This window comes from Bubalus kerabau, chromosome 6 (genome assembly GCF_029407905.1).
Source record: "Bubalus kerabau isolate K-KA32 ecotype Philippines breed swamp buffalo chromosome 6, PCC_UOA_SB_1v2, whole genome shotgun sequence".
NCBI lineage: Eukaryota > Metazoa > Chordata > Mammalia > Artiodactyla > Bovidae > Bubalus > Bubalus kerabau.
This window is the reverse complement of record NC_073629.1, coordinates 91,843,455-91,862,481: the sequence shown is the minus strand read 5'-3', so window position 1 is coordinate 91,862,481 and position 19,027 is coordinate 91,843,455. Positions and strand designations below refer to the sequence as shown.

The 19,027-nt window shown below is 50.9% G+C and overlaps 1 protein-coding gene across 2 annotated transcripts; it reads left to right on the top strand.

The window, feature by feature from the left end:
• The first annotated feature begins 4,086 nt into the window (after positions 1–4,086).
• Positions 4,087–17,057, top strand: TMEM61 (transmembrane protein 61). 2 transcript variants are annotated; one of them, XM_055586947.1, is made up of 3 exons: positions 4,087–4,602; positions 11,090–11,439; positions 16,644–17,057. In XM_055586947.1, exons 1-3 carry the CDS (start codon positions 4,588–4,590, stop codon positions 16,909–16,911), a joined length of 633 nt encoding a protein of 210 aa, XP_055442922.1. In that variant the 5' UTR covers positions 4,087–4,587; the 3' UTR covers positions 16,912–17,057. The 2 variants fall into 2 exon arrangements, with proteins under 2 accessions (XP_055442922.1, XP_055442921.1); XM_055586946.1 differs by having other exon boundaries at positions 11,090–11,472.
• Positions 17,058–19,027: the final 1,970 nt, after the last annotated feature.

Below are 19,027 nucleotides of genomic sequence, written 5' to 3'. Positions count from 1 at the left end.
TTCACTTTCATGCATTGGAGAAGGAAATGGCAACCCACTCCAGTGTTCTTGCCTGGAGAATCCCAGGGACGGGGGAGCCTGGTGGGCTGCAGTCCAGGGGGTCGCACAGAGTCGGACACGACTGAAGCGACTTAGCAGCAGCATACATACAAAGTAGGCTTAAATATAAACAGAGCAGGTTTAAACTCAGGTCCATCCAGCACCAAAGTTCTCTATCTCCTGCCTCTGGATATATACATATACATATACATATATATATATATATATATATTATTATATAATGTGTGTGTGTGTTAATTGCTCAGTTGTGTTCAACTCTTTGAGACCCCATGGACTCCTCTTTTCATGGAATTTTCCAGACAAGAATACTGGAGTGGGTAGCCATTTCGTTCTCCAGGGAATCTTTCCAACCAGTGACCAAACCCGGGTCTCCCACATTGCAGGCGGATTCTTTACCACCTGAGCCACCAGAGAAGCCCTATATTATATAATACATATCATATTATATAATGTATAATAAATTTATATAATATGTAATAATTATATAATAAATATATAATCCTGCTTCTAGATATATATTATTTATTATGTATAATATCATATAAACCTATAATAAATATTATATGATATATCATTATATAGTTATATAAATAATATAAATATTATTACATATAATTATATATATATAATATATATCCAGAGGCTTTGGTGTTTTTTATATATATATATAGAGAGAGAGAGACAGAGAGAGAGGGCTTTGATGTTAGGTGAACCTGAGTTTAAACCTGCTCTGTTCTCTGATCTTGGGTGGCCATTCTAACTTCTCTGAGCCTCAGCTTCCTTGATGCTAAAGTGGAGATAAAAAGAAGTCCTGCGGGGGCTTGGGAGAGGCACCATATAATTCTCCTTTGGAACACTGAGGAGACATCACCCAGAGAAGGGAACCTGTGACCTGTCTTAGGGGAAGTGTGTGAGTTCACCAGGTGAAGCTGGTAAAACGGGAGGGCTTTGTAGCAAAGGTGTGGTATTGCGCTTGGGACACGGGGGACAGAAGTTCAGGAGGGGCATGAGCGGAGTGCAGGCAGTGAAGCTGGTGTCAGTATTCTGAGGGCAGTGGGAGGCACTGAAAGGTTAGGGAGGTGACTCACACTGATTGGGGTGCTGGTCTGGAACTTCAAGCTGGTGCATGACGGAAGGCAGACAGCCTGGGGCAGAGAGGCCAGTGAGAGGTGGGGAGCAGCAGCCCAGGCCTCCTGTCCACCGAGGAGAGGCCAATGTGGGAAAAAAGGAAAAATACATGTGGGTGTGGAAGACTCAGACAGATGTGGACTTTAGCACTTCCTCTGCCACTCCCAACTCCCAGCCCCCCCACTTATTAGCTCTGTGACCCTCATTTCAGTTCAGTTGCTCAGTCGTGTCCTACTCTTTGCGACCCCATGGACTGCAGCACGCCAGGCCTCCCTGTCCATCACCAACTCCTGGAGTTTACTCAAACTCATGTCCATTCAGTTGGTGATGCCATCTAACCATCTCATCCTCTGTTGTCCCCTTCTCCTCCTGCCTTCAATCTTTCCCAGCCTCAGGGTCTTTTCAAATGAGTCAGTTCCCTGAGAAGGTATTAATATTTCTCTCTCAGCCTTGATGAATTAGCTGAAGTGGCAGCTAAATGGGAAAAGCCCTGACTGGTGATGTCTAGTAAGTGTGAGTTCCCTCCCCCATACCTGGAGGCAGAAGTTGGTGACTGATTTTTCTGCTCTGAGCTGCCCCAGGGTGCCAGGGAAAGCCTGAGTCTGATTGTTTAGAAAGGACCCACAAGTATTCCCAAGCCTGCATGGTCCCCACAGTGCCTGGGCATCACGACAGACTCGGGGCTAGGATCAGAGCCTCCAAAAGTGGGGGAGGAAAATGGAGCTAAAAGACCTGGACCAGATCCTTGGGTTCGAGTCACCACCCAGTCCCAGTCCCCTCTGGTCCTGGCCCTGCTGGGTCTGGCTGGGCCCTACTCCAAGTCACATCTACTCCCTGTCCTCAAGGAGGTCACCATCAACTAAGGGAGATTCACAGACTGGGCCATTGTGTAATGCAAGAGCATACCCAAGCCAGCTCCTCATGGGCAAAGTCTTACTAAACCACTGCGCCCTCATAGCTACCTTAGGAAGGAGGTACCATGGTCTCCCGGAGAAGGCAATGGCACCCCACTCCAGTACTTTTGCCTAGAAAATCCCATGGACAGAGGAGCCTGGTAGGCTGCAGTCCATGGGGTTGCTAGAGTTGGACACGACTGAGCGACTTCACTTTCACTTTTCACTTTCATGCATCGGAGAAGGAAATGGCAACCCACTCCAGTGTTCTTGCCTGGAGAATCCCAGGGATGGGAAGCCTGGTGGGCTGCCGTTTATGGGGTCTCACAGAGTTGGACGCGACGCAGCAGCAGCAGCAGCAACCATGGTTTCCACTTTATAAATAAGGAAACAGCAGCTTAAAGAGAAGGATAGGACCAGAGTTGTCCAGCCTGGAAGTGACTGAGTCAGTACAGAAATCACAACCTGGCCACCTCTAGGACCTGAGTGGCCAGCCTGGGCCAGGGGACTCGGGTTTCAGCAAGGTCAGGGGTGTGCCAGGATTCGATCTCAACATTATCAACCTGTGACTTGTGACCATGGACCTCCCAGCAGGGAGGAAAAGGAGAGTCTAGATCAGCAAAGGGCCCACACTTGCATGGACCCCGGCCTCTGCAGAACTGAGTGGTGCTGACAGCTTCATGGCCTCCAGCTGTTCACTCATACCCTCCATGGGCAGGCTGACAAGGACAGCAAGAGGGGTGCTTGTTCCCACCTCCAGCTTAAGTAAAGCAAAGCTGAAGGAGGTCTTGGTTTGAGGTCTAACTCTTCCCTTGTCTCAGCTCAGCCTCTTGTAAACTCTTTAGACTTGCACAGGCCTTTGCCCATCTCTGAGCCTCAGCGTTCTGTCTGTAAAATGGGAACACTTACATGGACCACACACACCGTGAAAATGAAATAACATATAAAAGGACCTCACCAGTCAGAGGAGTCAGTGCGCAGAGAACGCTAAAGCTCTCAGGTGGCATATTTCCTTGGAGACAAAGAGTTTAAGAATTAGGGACCTGGACCCTGCCTCTGACCTGCTCTGTGACTCTGAGACAGTGGTTTTCCCTCTCCGAGCTTCAGATCTCCACTGGGCAGGCTGCTCTAGCCTCCTGTGTCCCTGGGCTGGAAAGGGAGTTGGTTTCCATCAGCTCAGTGGGCAGTCCTAAGGCCACGGCTGAAGGGAATCTGACCAGCCCCCTGGCTCAATGGAACAGCCGGAAAAGACACAAACAAAACCCAGACTAGTCCAGAACTGCCTCCCTCTGACCCAGGTGAACTTGTTGAGGTCTAACCTGCCTATGACTTGGCCCACCCTCTGCACATGCTGCTCCTTCAGCCTGGAGGCTCCGCCCCATTCCTACCCGCCACAACTCAGGAGTCCCCAGCAGAAGGTTTTACACACAGGCTTCACCCATGCTGACCCTTCCTCCAGGCTCCTGAATCACTTGTCCACAATACCTGCCTCCAGCCTGCACCTGTGAAAGGGTGACCTGAAGACCCGTGGGGTAGGGTCCTAGCTCTCCTTTGATGCAGGAGTGGATAAGTTCAGAGAAGTTACGATCCCACACAGTAGGTGGGAGGCCTTGTTCTCCAACTGCGCTCTCCTGGCCTCTCACCGGCTGGGGCAGTGACTTGATTCCTGTAGAGGCTGGGGAAGCGCTTAAAGGCAGGCAGTTATTTCTGAGAACGCTTATCTCCTGGGGATGTCAGTGTTCGAAAGACCTGTGGCTTGCTCAGGATGCCACAGCCCTTTCGGACTGAACGCAATAGCTCTTGGAGGAGTTTCGTGTCCCGTTCCCAAGCCCGCTTCGTGGGGCAGTAGGGACGGGATGGCCCCCGAGGACCGCGGATTGCCGACAGTTCAGGGAGGTAGCCGTTAACAGGGGTCTTGCCGCTCCCCTCACCCCCTTCGCCCTGGGAAACCCCATCCCCAGCCAGCCATCTCGCTGTTCCTTTAAGGTCGGGCGCGGCACCTGGAGCCACCCGGAGCCTCTCCACCCGGGAGTCTCCGCCCGTCCGGCTGCCGGCCGCGAGGACGCGGATCCGATGAGAGGTGGGGCGGGCCGCGTCCCGGAGCCCAAGCGCAGGTTCCCCGCAGCCGTCTGCCAAGCCCGGGGCGGGGGCGGGGCTGGTCATCACCGGAGTCGACGGCCAAGCAGGACTCCGTGCGCCCCTCAAAGCCTCCACCCGGTGGCCGAACCCCTGCGCGGTGAAGGGGCCTTGGCACCGCTCCCACCGGGACCGGGACGGGACCCTTGGACTAGACCCGCAGCCGGACGTTAGCGTTTCTGCGGGGACGTGGAGAGCAGGGCTGGAGGACGGTCGCCGGGCCGCCCCTAACGCTACGCGCCCCCAGCAGGCCGGAGGGACCGTCTTTCCCAGGTTCGCGCTGCCCTCCGGCTCGACAGCCACCATGTCTTCACCCCCGGTGGATTCGTCGGGCTCCTCGCGCCAGGACTACGCCTGACCCTACGGCGCGATGACTGCGCCCAAGGTGGGTATAAACTTCCTTAACCTCCCCCCGCCCCGCCTCCCGTCTTCAGGAGCAGCTCGGCTCCTCCTAAGCCAACCCCGCCTGGTCCCCTTCCCTTCACCTTGACCTCAGTGGTTTAGTGCGCAGAGTTTGGACACCGAAGTCTCCTCCTAACTGTGTTGTAACTCGCTGGGTGGCGCTTGGAGCCTCAGTTTGCCCCGGGGTTATGGTGAAGATAGTTCAGAACCCTTCTTGTTCAGATGGTTTAGTTCTTTACAGAAAACTGGCACCTAAAGTTCTCTTGTTGGTAGCGGGGACAGTGGGATATTATTGTGCCCATTTCACAAAGGAGGAAACTGAGGCATGGAGAATCTAGACAACTTACCCAGTGCCAGAGCCAGGGTTCCTCCTCTGTCCAGCTGTGTCACTGCTTGCCAGCCTCCCATTTCATCTTCACAACTTGCTCCTCCCCAGGAGGCAGTAATTTGAGCTCAGAGATGTTGAGCACCCTGATCAAGATCACAGAGCAAACAGAGTGGCTATAGTCAAAGGGACATTACCGACAAAGGTCCGTCTAGTCACATCTATGGTTTTTCCAATAGTCATGTATAGATGTGAGAGTTGCACCATAAAGAAAGCTGAGCTCCGAAGAATTGATGCTTTTGAACTGCAGTGTTGGAGAAGACTCTTGAGAGTCCCTTGGACTGCCAGGAGATCCAACCAGTCCATCCTAAAAGAAATCAGTCCTGAATATTCATTGGAAGGACTGATGCTGAAGCTGAAACTCCAATACTTTGGCCACCTGATGTGAAGAACTGACTCATTGGAAAAGACCCTGAGGCTGGGAAAGATTGAAGGCGGGACGAGAAGGGGATGACAGAGGATGAGATGGTTGGATGGCATCACCGACTCGATGGACATGAGTTTGAGCAAGCTTTGGGAGTGGTGATGGACAAGGAAGCCTGGCGTGCTGCAGTCCATGAGGTCGCAAAGAGTTGGACACAGCTAAGTGACTGAACTGATAGAGGGAGTGATAACTCTAGCTGGTGGGAGGTGTGGGTGGTAGCAGCAGAAAGACTTCTGCGAAGATGTGGTGTTTGGCATGGGTCTCAAAGGGGGTTGTGAAATGAGGGCCCTGAATGGGGACAGAGGGCTCTCCAGGTGGAGGGAGCAGCAGGTGTACAGGACCCCAGGTGGCAGGAACTTGGGTGCATGGATTGGAATAGGAGGGAGCTGGAAGGAGGGGGCCAGCCTGGCAGCCTGAGTGCTGGATTGGGAAAGACAATTCTCTGGGTCTGGAGTGGAGTCATGCCCTCCAGGGCAGGGAGCCCTTCCTTCCTCCCCCCGATCAGGGTCCAGGGTACACTCCTGTGAAGGGTGAGTAAACTGCCTGAAGACCACCTCTCTGAAAGGGACCAGGGGAATCTTGGGTGAGCACATCCTGCTGATAATCCATCAGAGCCCCGATCTGTAAAAATAAAACTACCGCACAACAGGGCAGTCTGTCCTTTGTCCAGCAGACACTGACAGCTTCCACCGCCCAGGGGTGGCAGGTCACTGTGTGCTCTGCTTGCCCGTGGAGCGGGGGAATCCACATGGAGAGAGGGTGACTCACACAGAAGGAGATGACACAGCTTCCAGTGAGACCATGCTAGGGGTGATCCAGGGGCTTCTCTGAGGTCTGGAAGCATTCGAGTCAGGATGAAGGGCAGGGCGTTTTAGAAAGTGGGAACTGCCTGAGCTAAAGACTTACAAATGCGTCTATTCACAGCATGGTCTCAACTTTATATACTGAAAAATACAGATCTATCTAGCTGTGCACTCACAGGTATTTGAGTTAGACTAGTGTGTGTGTGTGTGTGTGTGTGTGTGTGTGGAGAAGGCTATGGCACCCCACTCTAGTACTCTTGCCTGGAAAATCTCATGGACTTAGAAGCCTGGTAGACTGCAGTCCATGAGGTCGCTAGGAGTCGGACACGACTGAGCGACTTCACTTTCACTTTCATGCGTTGGAGAAGGAAATGGCAACCCACTCCAGTGTTCTTGCCTGGAGAATCCCAGGGACGGGGGAGCCTGGTGGGCTGCCATCTATGGGGTCACACAGAGTCGGACACGACTGAAGCGACTTAGCAGCAGCAGCAATGTGTGTGTGTGTTAGTAGCTTAGTTGTGTCTGACTCTTTGCAACCCCATGGATTGTAGCCCACCAGGCTCCTCTGTCCATGGAATTCTCCAGGCAAGAATACTGGAGTGAGCAGCCATTCCCTTCTCCAGGGGATCTTTCCAGCCCAGGGATCAAACCTGGGTATCCTGCATTGCAGTCTTCTTTACCAGATTCTTTACCATCTGAGCCACCAGGGAGTCAGAGTAGACCTGGTTCAGATTTGGCGTTGACCTCAGACAAGCTGTCACCCTTGCAGCTCCAGTGTCTTTGGGACCTAGTGCTGTTGCAAGGATTAAGATGGGGGACACCTGTAAATTGCTGGGTGTGGTTCCCAGCCCCAGTAAATGCCCAGTACACACGTGCTGCCACTATCATCAGGTATGCAGGCCAAGGGAGGAGGACCCAAAAGGAAGCATCCACTGTGGATCGTGCTCATCTCTGGTGGGCAGCATTAATGATATTTGCATTTTTATTCTCTTATGTGGTTTTCTCCTCTCCTTCACAATGAGGAACTATTTCTTTTATAGAAATTTAAAAGCATCGTAAGTTACCTTACAATGCAAGGGTTGACACACAAGCTGTATGCTGCTTTGGTAAAGTCTCTCACCTTCCTGGACTCAGTCTCAGTTCAGTTCAGTTGCTCAGTTGAGTCTGACTCTTTGCGACCCCATGAACTGCAGCATGCCAGGCCTCCCTGTCCATCACCAACTCCTGGAGGTTGTTCAAACTCATGTCCATCGAGTCGGTGATGCCATCCAACCATCTCATCCTCTGTCGTCCCCTTCTCCTCCTGCCTTCAATCTTTCCCAGCCTCGGGGTCTTTTCAAATGAGTCAGTTCTTCACATCAGGTGGCCAAAGTATTGGAGTTTCAGCTTCAGCATCAGTCCTTCCAGTGAATATTCAGGACTGATTTTCTTAGGATGGACTGGTTGGATCTTCTCGCTGTCCAAGGGACTCTTGAGAGTCCTTTCCAACACCACGGTTCAAAAGCATCAATTCTTCAGTGCTCAGCTTTCTTTGTAGTCCAACTCTCACATCCATACATGACCACTGGAAAAATCATAGCTTTGACTAGATGGACCTTTGTTGGCAAAGTAATGTCTCTGTTTTTTAATAAGCTGTCCAGGTTGGTCATAACTTTTCTTCCAAGGAGCAAGCGTCTTTTAATTTCATGGCTGCAGTCACCATCTGCAGTGATTTTAGAGCCCCCAAAATAGTCTGTCACTGTTTCCATTGTTTCCCCATCTATTTCCCATGAAGTGATGGGACCAGATGCCATAATCTTAGTTTTCTGAATGTTGAGTTTTAAGCCAACTTTTTCACTCTCCTCTTTCACTTTCATCAAGAGGTTCTTTAGTTCTTCGCTTTCTGCCATAAGGGTGGTGTCATCTGCCATAAGGGTGGACTCAGTCTAGTCATTTGTAAAATAAGAATTTCTTTCCCTGCCCGACCATCTGCCTCAGTTGTGGTCAGATGAGATGCCAGGTGTGAAGGGGAACTATCAAGTGTCAATATATAGGTGAGGGGTTACTGTTACCGATTTGCTGGGGTTTATTTTTCTTTCAGTTTTTCCTTCTGACAGCCTCTCCTTGCTGTCTTTGGAGAGAGTGTAGTGAGGTTCTTTTTCTCCCCCAGAGAAAATGCCTTGAGCTGGAGACAGGAGGCACTTGCCCCATTGACAGATTCACAGGAAGAGAACCAAAGGTAATTTACAAATGGCATGTTTCTATATGCTTCTGGTGGCCTGGAGGCTCATAAAGATTGAGGTCCACTCCTCGAGCACCTCATTTCATGTATACATTTTATCTTTCTCGCTCACATGTGTACATACAAACACATACACACTTTTTAAAAAAATTTATTTTTTAATTGAAAGATAATTGCTTTACAGAATTTTGCTGTTTTCTGTCAAACCTCAACATGAATCAGCCATAGGTATACATATATCCCCTCCCTTTTGGAACTCCCTCCCATCTCCCTCCCCATCCCACCGCTCTGGGTTGATACAGAGCCCCTGTTTGAATTTCCTGAGCCATACAGCAAATTCCTGTTGGCTATCTATTTTACACATGGTAATGTAAGTTTCCGTGTCACTCTTTCCATACATCTCACCCTCTCCTCCCCTCTCCCCATGTCCATAAGTCTATTGTCTTATGTCTGTTTCTCCATTGTTGCCCTGTAAATAAATTCTTCAGTACCATTTTTCTAGATTCCGTACATATGCATACACACATTTTTAAACACATCTGGAAACATGCCCTTTTGAAATCTAAAGTCTCACCTACTAGATCTTGAACACTTTGCCATGCTCTTCAGCCCCCCGAGTGCGCTTTCCTGGTGGCTCAGAGGTTAGAGCGTCTGCCTGCAATGTGGGAGACCTGGGTTCGATCCCTGGGTCAGGAAGATACCCTGGAGAAGGAAATGGCAACACACTCCAGTATTCTTGCCTGGAGAATCCCATGGATGGAGGAGCCTGGTGGGCTACAGTCCATGGGGTCGCTAAGAGTCGGACACGACTGAGTGAATTCACTTTCAGCTCCCTGAGGACTGTGTCTCTGAATGACTGCACAGCAGGGCGTTGTTCAGTTGTACCCTGTTAGGCTGGGCAAGCCCCATTTGGAAGGCTGACCATTAGTCTTCCTGAGGTCTACGAGTCCCTGGCCCTCTCCTTCACTGGCTCAACTTGTGGAAGAGGAGAGGGGGACTCTGTATAGATGAGGAGACAGGTCAGGCGCAGTTGGGAGGCTTATCCCAGGACATGGCTGGTGAGCTGCAGAGTAGGGACCAAAACCAAACTCCAAGGCTGGGTGCTGCCCCAACTGGCATCCTGTATTCCCTCCCCTCTCCCAATCCCTCCCAGCTAGGAGAGGGGCATTTCACCCAACAAGGTTTATTCAGCAACACTGTTTCTCATTTAGGAGAATTTCTTCAACACCTGTTTATGGAGCAGCTACTATGTGTTAGGCAGTGGGGGATAGAGCTGTAAACAAGGCAGATACAGACCCTGCCCCCAGGGAACTTGCTGTCTGGTGAGGACAAGACACAAAGAGAAGTCAAACAGACAGATAACAGCTTGGTCAATGAAGGCCCAGGGGACTCTGAGTTTAAAGTGTCCCCTTTGAAGGCTTCTCGGGTGAGAGTCAAGCTGAGCGTGGAGAGGACATTGATGATAGCAAGTTACCAGGGAGAGGGAACAGCGTGTACAATGACCTGGATGTTGGTTTTGGAGAAATCCCTTCCTGTCTGTATAATCTGGAGCCAGGGTTCCTCCCAGGTGTTTTTTTCCACCCCCTGGGCATTTTGTTTTTCCTCACTGAGATAATACTGTGTGTTTAATTTGGCACCTAAGTTGGAAAAAGTCAGATATCATAAGAATTTCCCACTGTTGTTAAATATCTGTGCTGAGCTTAATTTTTTTAAAAAATCAGTCATGAATATTCCATCTAGATTTTATGCCATGGTTTATTCACCCTTTCCCTATAGTTGGACATTTAGGCTCTTTCCAAATTATGACCATTAAAAATAAGGTCACAAAAACCATCTTTTTGCATGAAATTTTGCTTTGTGTTGTGAATCTCAGCTCCAGGCTTCTCAATGCCCTTTCCCCACTGGCGCCGGTACCTGCCCCAGGTTTCAGTGTCTTCCTCGGTTGGATGGAGATTTGTTGTAGTTGTTGTTTAGTCACTAAGTCATGTCCAACTCTTTTGCAACTCCATAGACTGTAGCCCACCAGGCTCCTCTGTCCGTGGAATTTCCCAGGCAAGAATACTGGAATGGGTTGCCATTTCCTTCTCCAGGGAATCTTCCCAACCCAGGGATTGAACCCAGGTCTCCTGCATTGCAGGCAAATTCTTTACCAACTTAGCCACCAGGGAAGCCTATCAAATGGAGATAAGAGCATCACCCTTTCGAGATTGTGACCTGGGTGAAGTGAGACAACGCATAAGCAGCAAGCCCCTCTCCTGGCAGGCCTGGTGGACCCCACAGGGTTCACTCTCCTCCCTCCCAGCCTGCAGAAGACACAGGGGAATCTCATACCCACCAAGCAGATGAGGCCTCTGAGTCCTGGGGGAAGGCTGGGCAGGAAACAGCCGCACTTACTGAGTCCTGCCAGGTCCCAGGTGTGGTGCCAGGACCTTGGGACACATGATCTATGGCCTTCAGAGCAGCCCTGGAGGGCTGGGAGCCTCACCTCCATTCCACAGATGAGGAAGCAGAGGCACAGAGGAGTCAAATGACCCCTCCGAGACTGCTCAGTGATCTCAGGCAGGACTAAACCCACATCTGGTACCTAGCAGGCCTCTCACAGGGCTTGTTTCTTCTTTTCTCTCCTTTTCTGTCCAGACTTGTGACAGGGCCCGTGTGGCCTCCACCCTGCGCTACTGCATGATGGTCAGCGGCACGGTGGTCCTAGTGGCTGGGACCCTCTGCTTCGCCTGGTGGAGTGAAGGAGACGCAGGCCCCCCGCCCAGCCAGTCGGCCCCACCCACTGGATGCCCTGAGCCTGGGGCCCCCGGTGCCCTACTCAGGTCGGTCAGCTTCTTCTGCTGCAGCGCAGGTGGCCTGCTGCTGCTCTTCGGCCTGCTGTGGTCAGTCAAGGCCAGCACCCAGAAGCTGCCTCGATGGGACCCATACCACCTCTCCAGGGACCTGTACTACCTCACTGTGGAGTCCTCAGAGAAGGAGAGCTGTAGGTCAGGTGCAGCTGCGGGGAGTGGGGGCCACAGGTAGGGCCCGGTCACACCATCAGGCATTTACTCAACAAACTCCCATGGGGTTTCTCCTCTGGTCTAGGCTTTACCTGTGCTTTGGGGTCCTGGAGGCTGATCAGCACTCCTGGAAGTGTTTTAAGTCCCTTGACAGAGGCAGGCTTTGACAAATCAGAGTAGTTAAAGCTGTGAAAGAGGGCAGACGTGGTCGTGTGGGACATGGGAAAACCCAGGAAGGCTTCCTGGAGCAAGTGGCAGTAGTGATTAGCATGGTATTGGGCAGAGTAGTGTAGGGGTTAAGAACGTACCCACAGGAGTCAGACCAATAGGGATCCTCTCCTGGTTCTGTCACTAACTAGCTATGGGACTTCAGGAGATTATCCAACCCCACTGAACCTCAACATCTCATCAGAAATGAAACAGGAGGTATACGAATGACAAATGTAGCAAATGCCTGTATAGCAGTTGCTGAGTTGCTAAGTCCTATCTGGCTCTTTGCGACCCCATGGACTGCAGCACACCAGGCTTCCCTGTCCTTCACTATCTCCTGGAGTTTTTTCAAACACGTGTCCATTGAGACAGTGATGCCACGCCATCCAAACACCTTATCCTCTGGCTCCCTCTTCTCCTCCTGCCCTCTGTCTTTTCCAGCATCAGGGTCGTTTCCAATGAGTCGGCTCATAGTACTTACCTGAGATGATGTAAATGAAGAACTCAGCCCAGAGCCTGGCACACGATAGATGCACAAGTGCCAACTTTTCCTCAAGTGGATAAGGTGGAGAGGGGTGTCTTCAGCAGGCAGAGGAGCATGTGCAGAAGCCCAGGGATGAGGTAGGGAATGGAGAAAAAAATCTTACATTTACATAATATTTCTCATGTTTTTCTAAATCACTCCCTCCCAGGAGACTGTTTAGGCCTTTTTCCCTTAATACTCCCTCATGGAATGTTAATACCACAGATATACTGTATATTTGGTCTGCATGTATATCTGTGCTTTATACATAAACACAGTATCAGCAAGATTCCCAGAACCAGTTTTTGCCCTGTTGCGAATGCGTGTATCTTACATGCTCTTATTATGTACTTACTCTTTCAACAAGTGTCTGCTGTGCCTGCATATGTCAGGGGCCTGCATGTACCTTCCCCAGTCCAGCCCACCTGTAAGGTAAGAAGTACTATTTACAGAAAAAGAGGGTGAGGGTTATACAGCTAGAAAGCAGCAGAGCCTGCTGGCTGTGAGGTGTGTGTTCCCCTACACCACTCTGTAAGCACTGGATTTGCATGCACTAAGGGCTAAACCAGATATCCATGAGTTGGCCTGGGACCCTGAGCACTCTTCTTCCCTGAGTTAGAGAGGTAAATGCATCCTGAGTTAAAGAAGGTAACAGATTAGTCCTTGCTACTGGCCTGGGACTCCCTGAGGTCACAGAGAATAGAGTGTTCAATGGAAGTCCCTTAGTCCAGTGGTCAGGCCTTGGTTTGACTTTAGAAGGAAGGGCAGGACCTTGGGGCCTCTTCACTTCTCAGATGAGAAACCTGGGTCTCAGAGAGACCAGTGACCTATCTGGTCACTCAGTGAGTTATTGCTTGGAACCAGATCATGCCTCAGAGTACCTGTCCTTCCCCGCCCAGCCTGACCTGAGCACAGAGAGTGAGTGTTGTCAATACCCACAGTCGTGTTGACCCAACAGGGTCCGGGCTGCAGCTGCATGTCAGGTGGGGGAACTCAGCCTTCTTTCCCAGCTGAGCCAGGGAGGAACTCACCCATTGCAGGGTACTCATGGTCCATCAAGTTCAGAGACCATGTCTTAGACTCAGAGCTGGGATGGCTTCATGTTGGTGAGGCTGCTTCTGCTAACGGTTCTTTTTTGTCCCTGGGGCTGAGCCATCCTGGCCCTCCTACTGAAAGCCCAGCATCTGGGCCCCATGGGAAGGTCACTTAGCTGTCCCTGCCTCCAGGCGCCTTGCTCTCTGTGGGTAACTCCAGGTTAGAGACAAAGGCCATCTAGGCTGATGACTTGGTGGGCCCATTTCCCTCTTGGGGGCTCAGTGTCCTCATTTATTCATCTGCTTATTCTTTCATGCATTTCACCAACATTTACTGAGTACCTAATTCTGCAGGGCACTTACAATGAAGCAGTGGACAAAATAGACAAAACCCCTACTCTCAGGGGCTCCCATATGAAATGTGAGCCTTAGATGAAGTGCCTGGGTGGGAGGTCTCTGGGATTCCCCACTCCCAACCACAGTGAGAACAGCAGAAAAAAGCATGGGTCTAGTCGGACATAAGGCTGTCAGTGTCCACTCTTTCCTAAGCTGTGTGTTCTTGACTTAGACTCTCTGAGCCATATCTGGTTTTTCCCGTCAATCCTGGAATTTTCCCTGGGATTGCCGTTAGGCTCAAATGAGATGATAGATGGGGAGGTGTATTTACTGCAAAACTCAGTTCTCTTCTTTGCTTTCATTTGATGATGTCCTTTCATGCCCACTGATTTAAGCTTCGCTGCTTAAAAGGCAATGTAAGGTCTGATTTACAGATGAGAAAGCTGAGGTATGGAGAGATCAGGGGTCGGGTAGGGGAGGTGTGACGGTTGACGTGGGCTGGGGCTTTGCCGCTTAGTTGATGTGTGGCCCTAGCTTACCTGTGCGATGACTGACCAGGCTTGTCACGAATGTGAAATGAGATTAGAGAGCTTGAGTGTAGGGCAAATAGTGCTTCACCCCTGGTCCCTTTCCCCTTTCCCTACTATGCTTGTCTGACTCAGCTGAATGGTGGAGAAGCTGGTGCTAGGCTCGGATCTCCTGTCGCCACCAGGCTCAGCGAAGCTTCCTGAGCACGGGGACCACAGCGGCCTGCCCGCCCCACCCAGCTGCAGGGAGCCACGTCCAGATTACGCCATGAATGGGTCTGCCGCTCAAGTGTGCGATGTGGTCCCCTAGCCTCAGGCTTCATGTTTCCCAAGTTTCCGGCTTTCGGGACCATGACCGTGGTGACCTGGGGCTGGGTGGGCCCAGCTGGCTAGGTGAGACGGTGTGAGGACTACTGCACCTCTACCCTCTAAGCAAACTTCCTGCTGTGGGCTGGTCTCACCTGGCAGCTGTGCCCTGCCCTGCCAGCTGTTGCCTGCTGAAGCAGTGCCAGGGGTACTCAAAGCCTGCCTCGTGTCTCGCAGGCTTGGAGAAGTAGGGAGTGGCTGGGGCATGGCTAGGAGGTGAGCAGGGCAGGAGATTTGGGCTTCTGGAAGCCTAATCACCCATATTTTCTTGAGTTGTCAAAGCATTTTCCCTTTTCCTGAATCTATAAAATAGTAATTGTTATCCTCATGTTATGGATGAGAAGAAAGAGGCTCAGATTGGGTATGAACATAGCCTAGGTCACGTAGCAATTGAACCTAGCTTGTCTGCCTCCAGGAACGATATTCTTTGTCTGCCCTCACTTCAAATGACACTGTGAGTCAGAGGCGGGTGGGTCCCCTTATCAGCTTCCTTGGCTGAAGTGCCCCATGTTACCTCATTTAATCTTCACATGGTCCTGTGAGGTCGGTGCCCGTATCATCCCCGTTTACAGACGGGGAAACTGGGACTCGGGTTAATAGAGTTACTGACTGGTTGCAAAAGTTTTCACTTTAATCTCAGGTTCACAGGATTTGTTAACAAAATAAGCCACTTGTTATATACAAATAAATAACACAGATATTTATTAGAGAATTGTCTAACTTGTTTTCAACATACTAACATTAAAAGAAAAGAGAAATAGACCAGAGAATACATCACCAAATTGGGTTTTGACCAACATCCAGACTTAAACCGCACTGGGAAGTCCCGTGTTACGGCACATCTAGAGTCCCAGTTGGGAAAGGGTCGCAGGGTAGCGCGCCGGCTCTGTGGGTGAGACTGCAGAGGCTGCAGCTTGGGTTCCCATCTATAATCCCAGGACGGTGGCAAACTGCGATCATCATCAATCTGTGACCAAATCGCAGCTCTGGCTTCGTGTTGCTGCTGCCGCTAAGTCGCTTCAGTCGTGTCCCACTCTGTGCGGTCCCATAGTTGGCAGCCCACCAGGCTCCCCCGTCCCTGGGATTCTCCAGGCAAGAACACTGGAGTGCGTTGCCATTTCCTTCTCCAATGCATGAAAGTGAAAAGTGAAAGTGAAGTCGCTCAGTCGTGTCCCACTCTTAGTGACCCCATGGACTGCAGCCCACCAGGCTCCTCCGTCCATGGGATTTTCCAGGCAAGAGTACTGGAGTGGGTTGTCATTGCTGGCTTCCTGTTAATGCTGTTTATTTTGTCTTGTAAAACTTGGAATGTCATTAAGCCTGGGGCTTGGTTGGCCAGGCCCCCTCTAGCGGCTCAACAATCTCAGGATTTCTCCTGCATCTTATCTATGGTGCTGCAAGTCTTGGCACTCACAGCAGTCACTCACAGTCAGGGCAGTGTCCAGGCAGGTTAGAAGCAAGGTCAGAGGCCTGCTCTGCTTTGGCTCTGAAGCCTAAACAAGACTATTCATTTAATTTCTTTAACACTGACCCATGATCTCCCACCGAGAATGTGGCTGAGCAGGGAGCTGAACCAGCCAACGCTGTGACTCATAATCAACCTTAGAGACGCTTGGGGTGGGAAGGGACCTCAGAATCACCTGTCAGCCCCTGTATGTGGCAGTATCTTCCCAAAGCAGAAGCAGCCCAGACATAGGATCAGTGACATTCCTACCGCCAAGGTCCTGGGAAGGGAAGGAGCACTGACTCCCCACAGGTGATTCTCCAGGGCCCTGAGAGGACGGAGGATCAGCCTCATTTCCATCAGCTTTGGTGTGGCTGGGATGCAAGTGACCTATTCTTGGAATCTAGAGGGCAGAGCCTGGTCAGAAGAGCCTGGATGGAGACTCCAAGGACAAGTGGGAACTGACAGGGAAGCAGGGAAGGTGTGAGGGAGGTGGGAAGGACATTCTCTGCAGAGAGAATTGAGGAGACAGAGGGTGTGACGAGCCCGGGTGGAGAGCTAACTGAATGGAGAACTGACTACAAGGGAGGGAGAGCAGAATCAAGGAGCTGAGGTGGACAGGGGCTGGTGGCTGTCAAGCTCCAGCGGTGTTTGCGGGCCCAGGGAAGCCCATAGCCTCCCCCCCCCCCACCGGTGTGCCGTCGGGTTTTACCCCACCCCTGTTGATAGCCTCTCTTCTGTCCCTCTAGGACCCCGAAGGTGATTACCGTCCCCACTTATGAGGAGGCTGTGCGCTGCCCACTGGCTGGGGGACCCTTGATACCACCTGCGTCCCCTGTGGAGGAAGACCTGGAGCGCAGTGCCTTGGGGGATGCCCTGCCTGGGGCCCAGCCCCCCTTGCCTCCACCTAGCTATGAGAGCCTCATCTTCGCTGCTGGTGGCATCTCTGGAGAGACAGCACCTGGGGCTGCATGCTCCCTCACGGGCCCTGTCCAGATTACAGAGGGTGGAAGTTAAAGTCTTTTAGTAGGCCTGGAAGCTGGAGACCAATGATGGGCTTCTTCTAAGTGTCTGGTCCAGTGCCTGGTACACACAGGCAGTCAACAAATACTGCTGAATGCTGTTTTGTTTTTTCTCTTGCTGTGTAACAAATGGCTGAAAATAAATCCATTTTATTATCCCTCGTGATTCTGTGGATTGCCTGGGCCCAGCTGGGTGGTTCTGCGGCCCTTTGTGATGTTGGTGGGGCCGCAGTCCCTGGGGCCCAGCATGTCCAAGGTGGCACTTTCACGTGGCCGTTACTGTTGGCTGTCAGCTGGGAAATATTCTTGTGCTGATGAGGAAACTGGGGCCTAGAGGCAGAGCCAGGACTGGCCCAAAGTAATGCATTGAGTTTCAGTTATACCAAAAAAACATGAACTCTGAATTCAGACCATCTGTGCATGAGTTCCACCAGGTACCCGCTGAGTGACTTTGGACAAGTGACTATACCTCTCTCTGCCTCCGTTTCCTCATCTGTTAAATGGGAATTACAGAGGCACCAGCCCCTACCTTAGAGAGCTGAGTTTTGAGCATTAAATGAGATGATAGCAGGTGACATTATGAGATCACACTGAACCTGCAGGCTCAATGCTAATGTAGCAAACAATAAATGCAGACTTCTGAGCCCGTGGCAGCCTCTCTTAAGCATGCAGTGATTGTTGGATTTTGTTAGTAGAGGTGACCCCCCTCCACTAGGCGCCTCTGCTCGTAGACCTTCTGTGACAGGGAGCTCCACCCCTCTTCTTGTATTCCAGATATGATAGAAATGTCTGCTTCCAGAATGTCATACCCCATTCACAGATGAGAAAACTAGCCCAGAAAGGTTAAGTAACCTTCTGAGGGTCACTCCGCAAGCAGGAGTTCAAAGTCCTGGGGCTCAGTCAGAATCAGCTGTGTAGGTACAGCATTCCCCGAGGAGCTTCCCATTTACCAGGCCAGGCTCCCTGCAGTTCTTTCACATCCTCAAGTTCTTTGCTACAGGTAGTGTCCCCATTTAACAGGTGTGGAAACTGAGTCTAAGAGAGGTTAAAATCACAGAGAATAAAAGTTTTTCATATAAATAAATGTGTTTTCATTCAGGCCTGGTTTGGTTCCAGTCCTTGGATCCTCCCATGTAGGCCTGGACCAGCTCCTTACCTGCCATCCCGTCTCCCTGTGGGGTCTCCTGATGTCTCCTCAAAGTTTAATGGAAAGTGTTAGTCATTCAGTTTTGCTGACTGTTTGCAAACCCATGGACTTATGGCCCACCAGGCCACTCACCCATGGAATTCTCCAGGCAAGAACACTGGAGTGGATAGCCATTCCCTTCTCCAGGGGATCTTCCTGACCCAGAGATCAAACCCAGTCTCCATTGCAGGCAGATTCTTTACTGTCTGAGCCACCAGGGAAGCCCACTGGACAGAATGAGCCTGATCAAACTCAGATGCATGACACCCCTCCTGGGCTCAAAACCCTGAGTGGTTCCCAGGTCACGCTGAGTAATGAAATCTCTATCGAGGATGGTGTGGGTGGGTCTCGGTCCCCGCCCTTGCTCTCTGCTGCAGTCGGCCCTCCTATGGGCCTTTGCTCCTGTCTTCTCTCTCTGGAAGTTTTCCTCCAGGCTTACTCCTCATGCCCCTCACATCTTTGTCTGAACCTCTCTTCAAGATGCCATCCTGAGCCAATCTGTTAAAATTGTTATCCCACCCAGCACCCTGCACTCCAAGCCTCCTTCCTGCTCTACTTTTTAAATAACCCCTGTCATCATTTAATATTTAAAATTAATATTTAAAAATTTCTTTGTTTATTATGTTTCTACCCCAGCGAGCTCTCCAAGAGCAGGGGTATTCTTGCTTCTTTCCTTTACTATTATATACATACAATATATACAATTTCTTTACCTAAAGCTTAGAAACAGTGCCTGGCCCGTGGAAGATGCTCAGTAGATATTTGTTGACTGAAAATGAAACAAAAAAGGTCCGCTACCCTGGTCATTCCCAGGTCCTCTCTCAGCCACCTGAGCCAGATCTTGTGGCTCTTCTCGTGGATCTTGTGGATCCTCTCCTTTCCCCATCACCAGATCCCGGATCCTTATCCTGTACTCCTCTCTCTC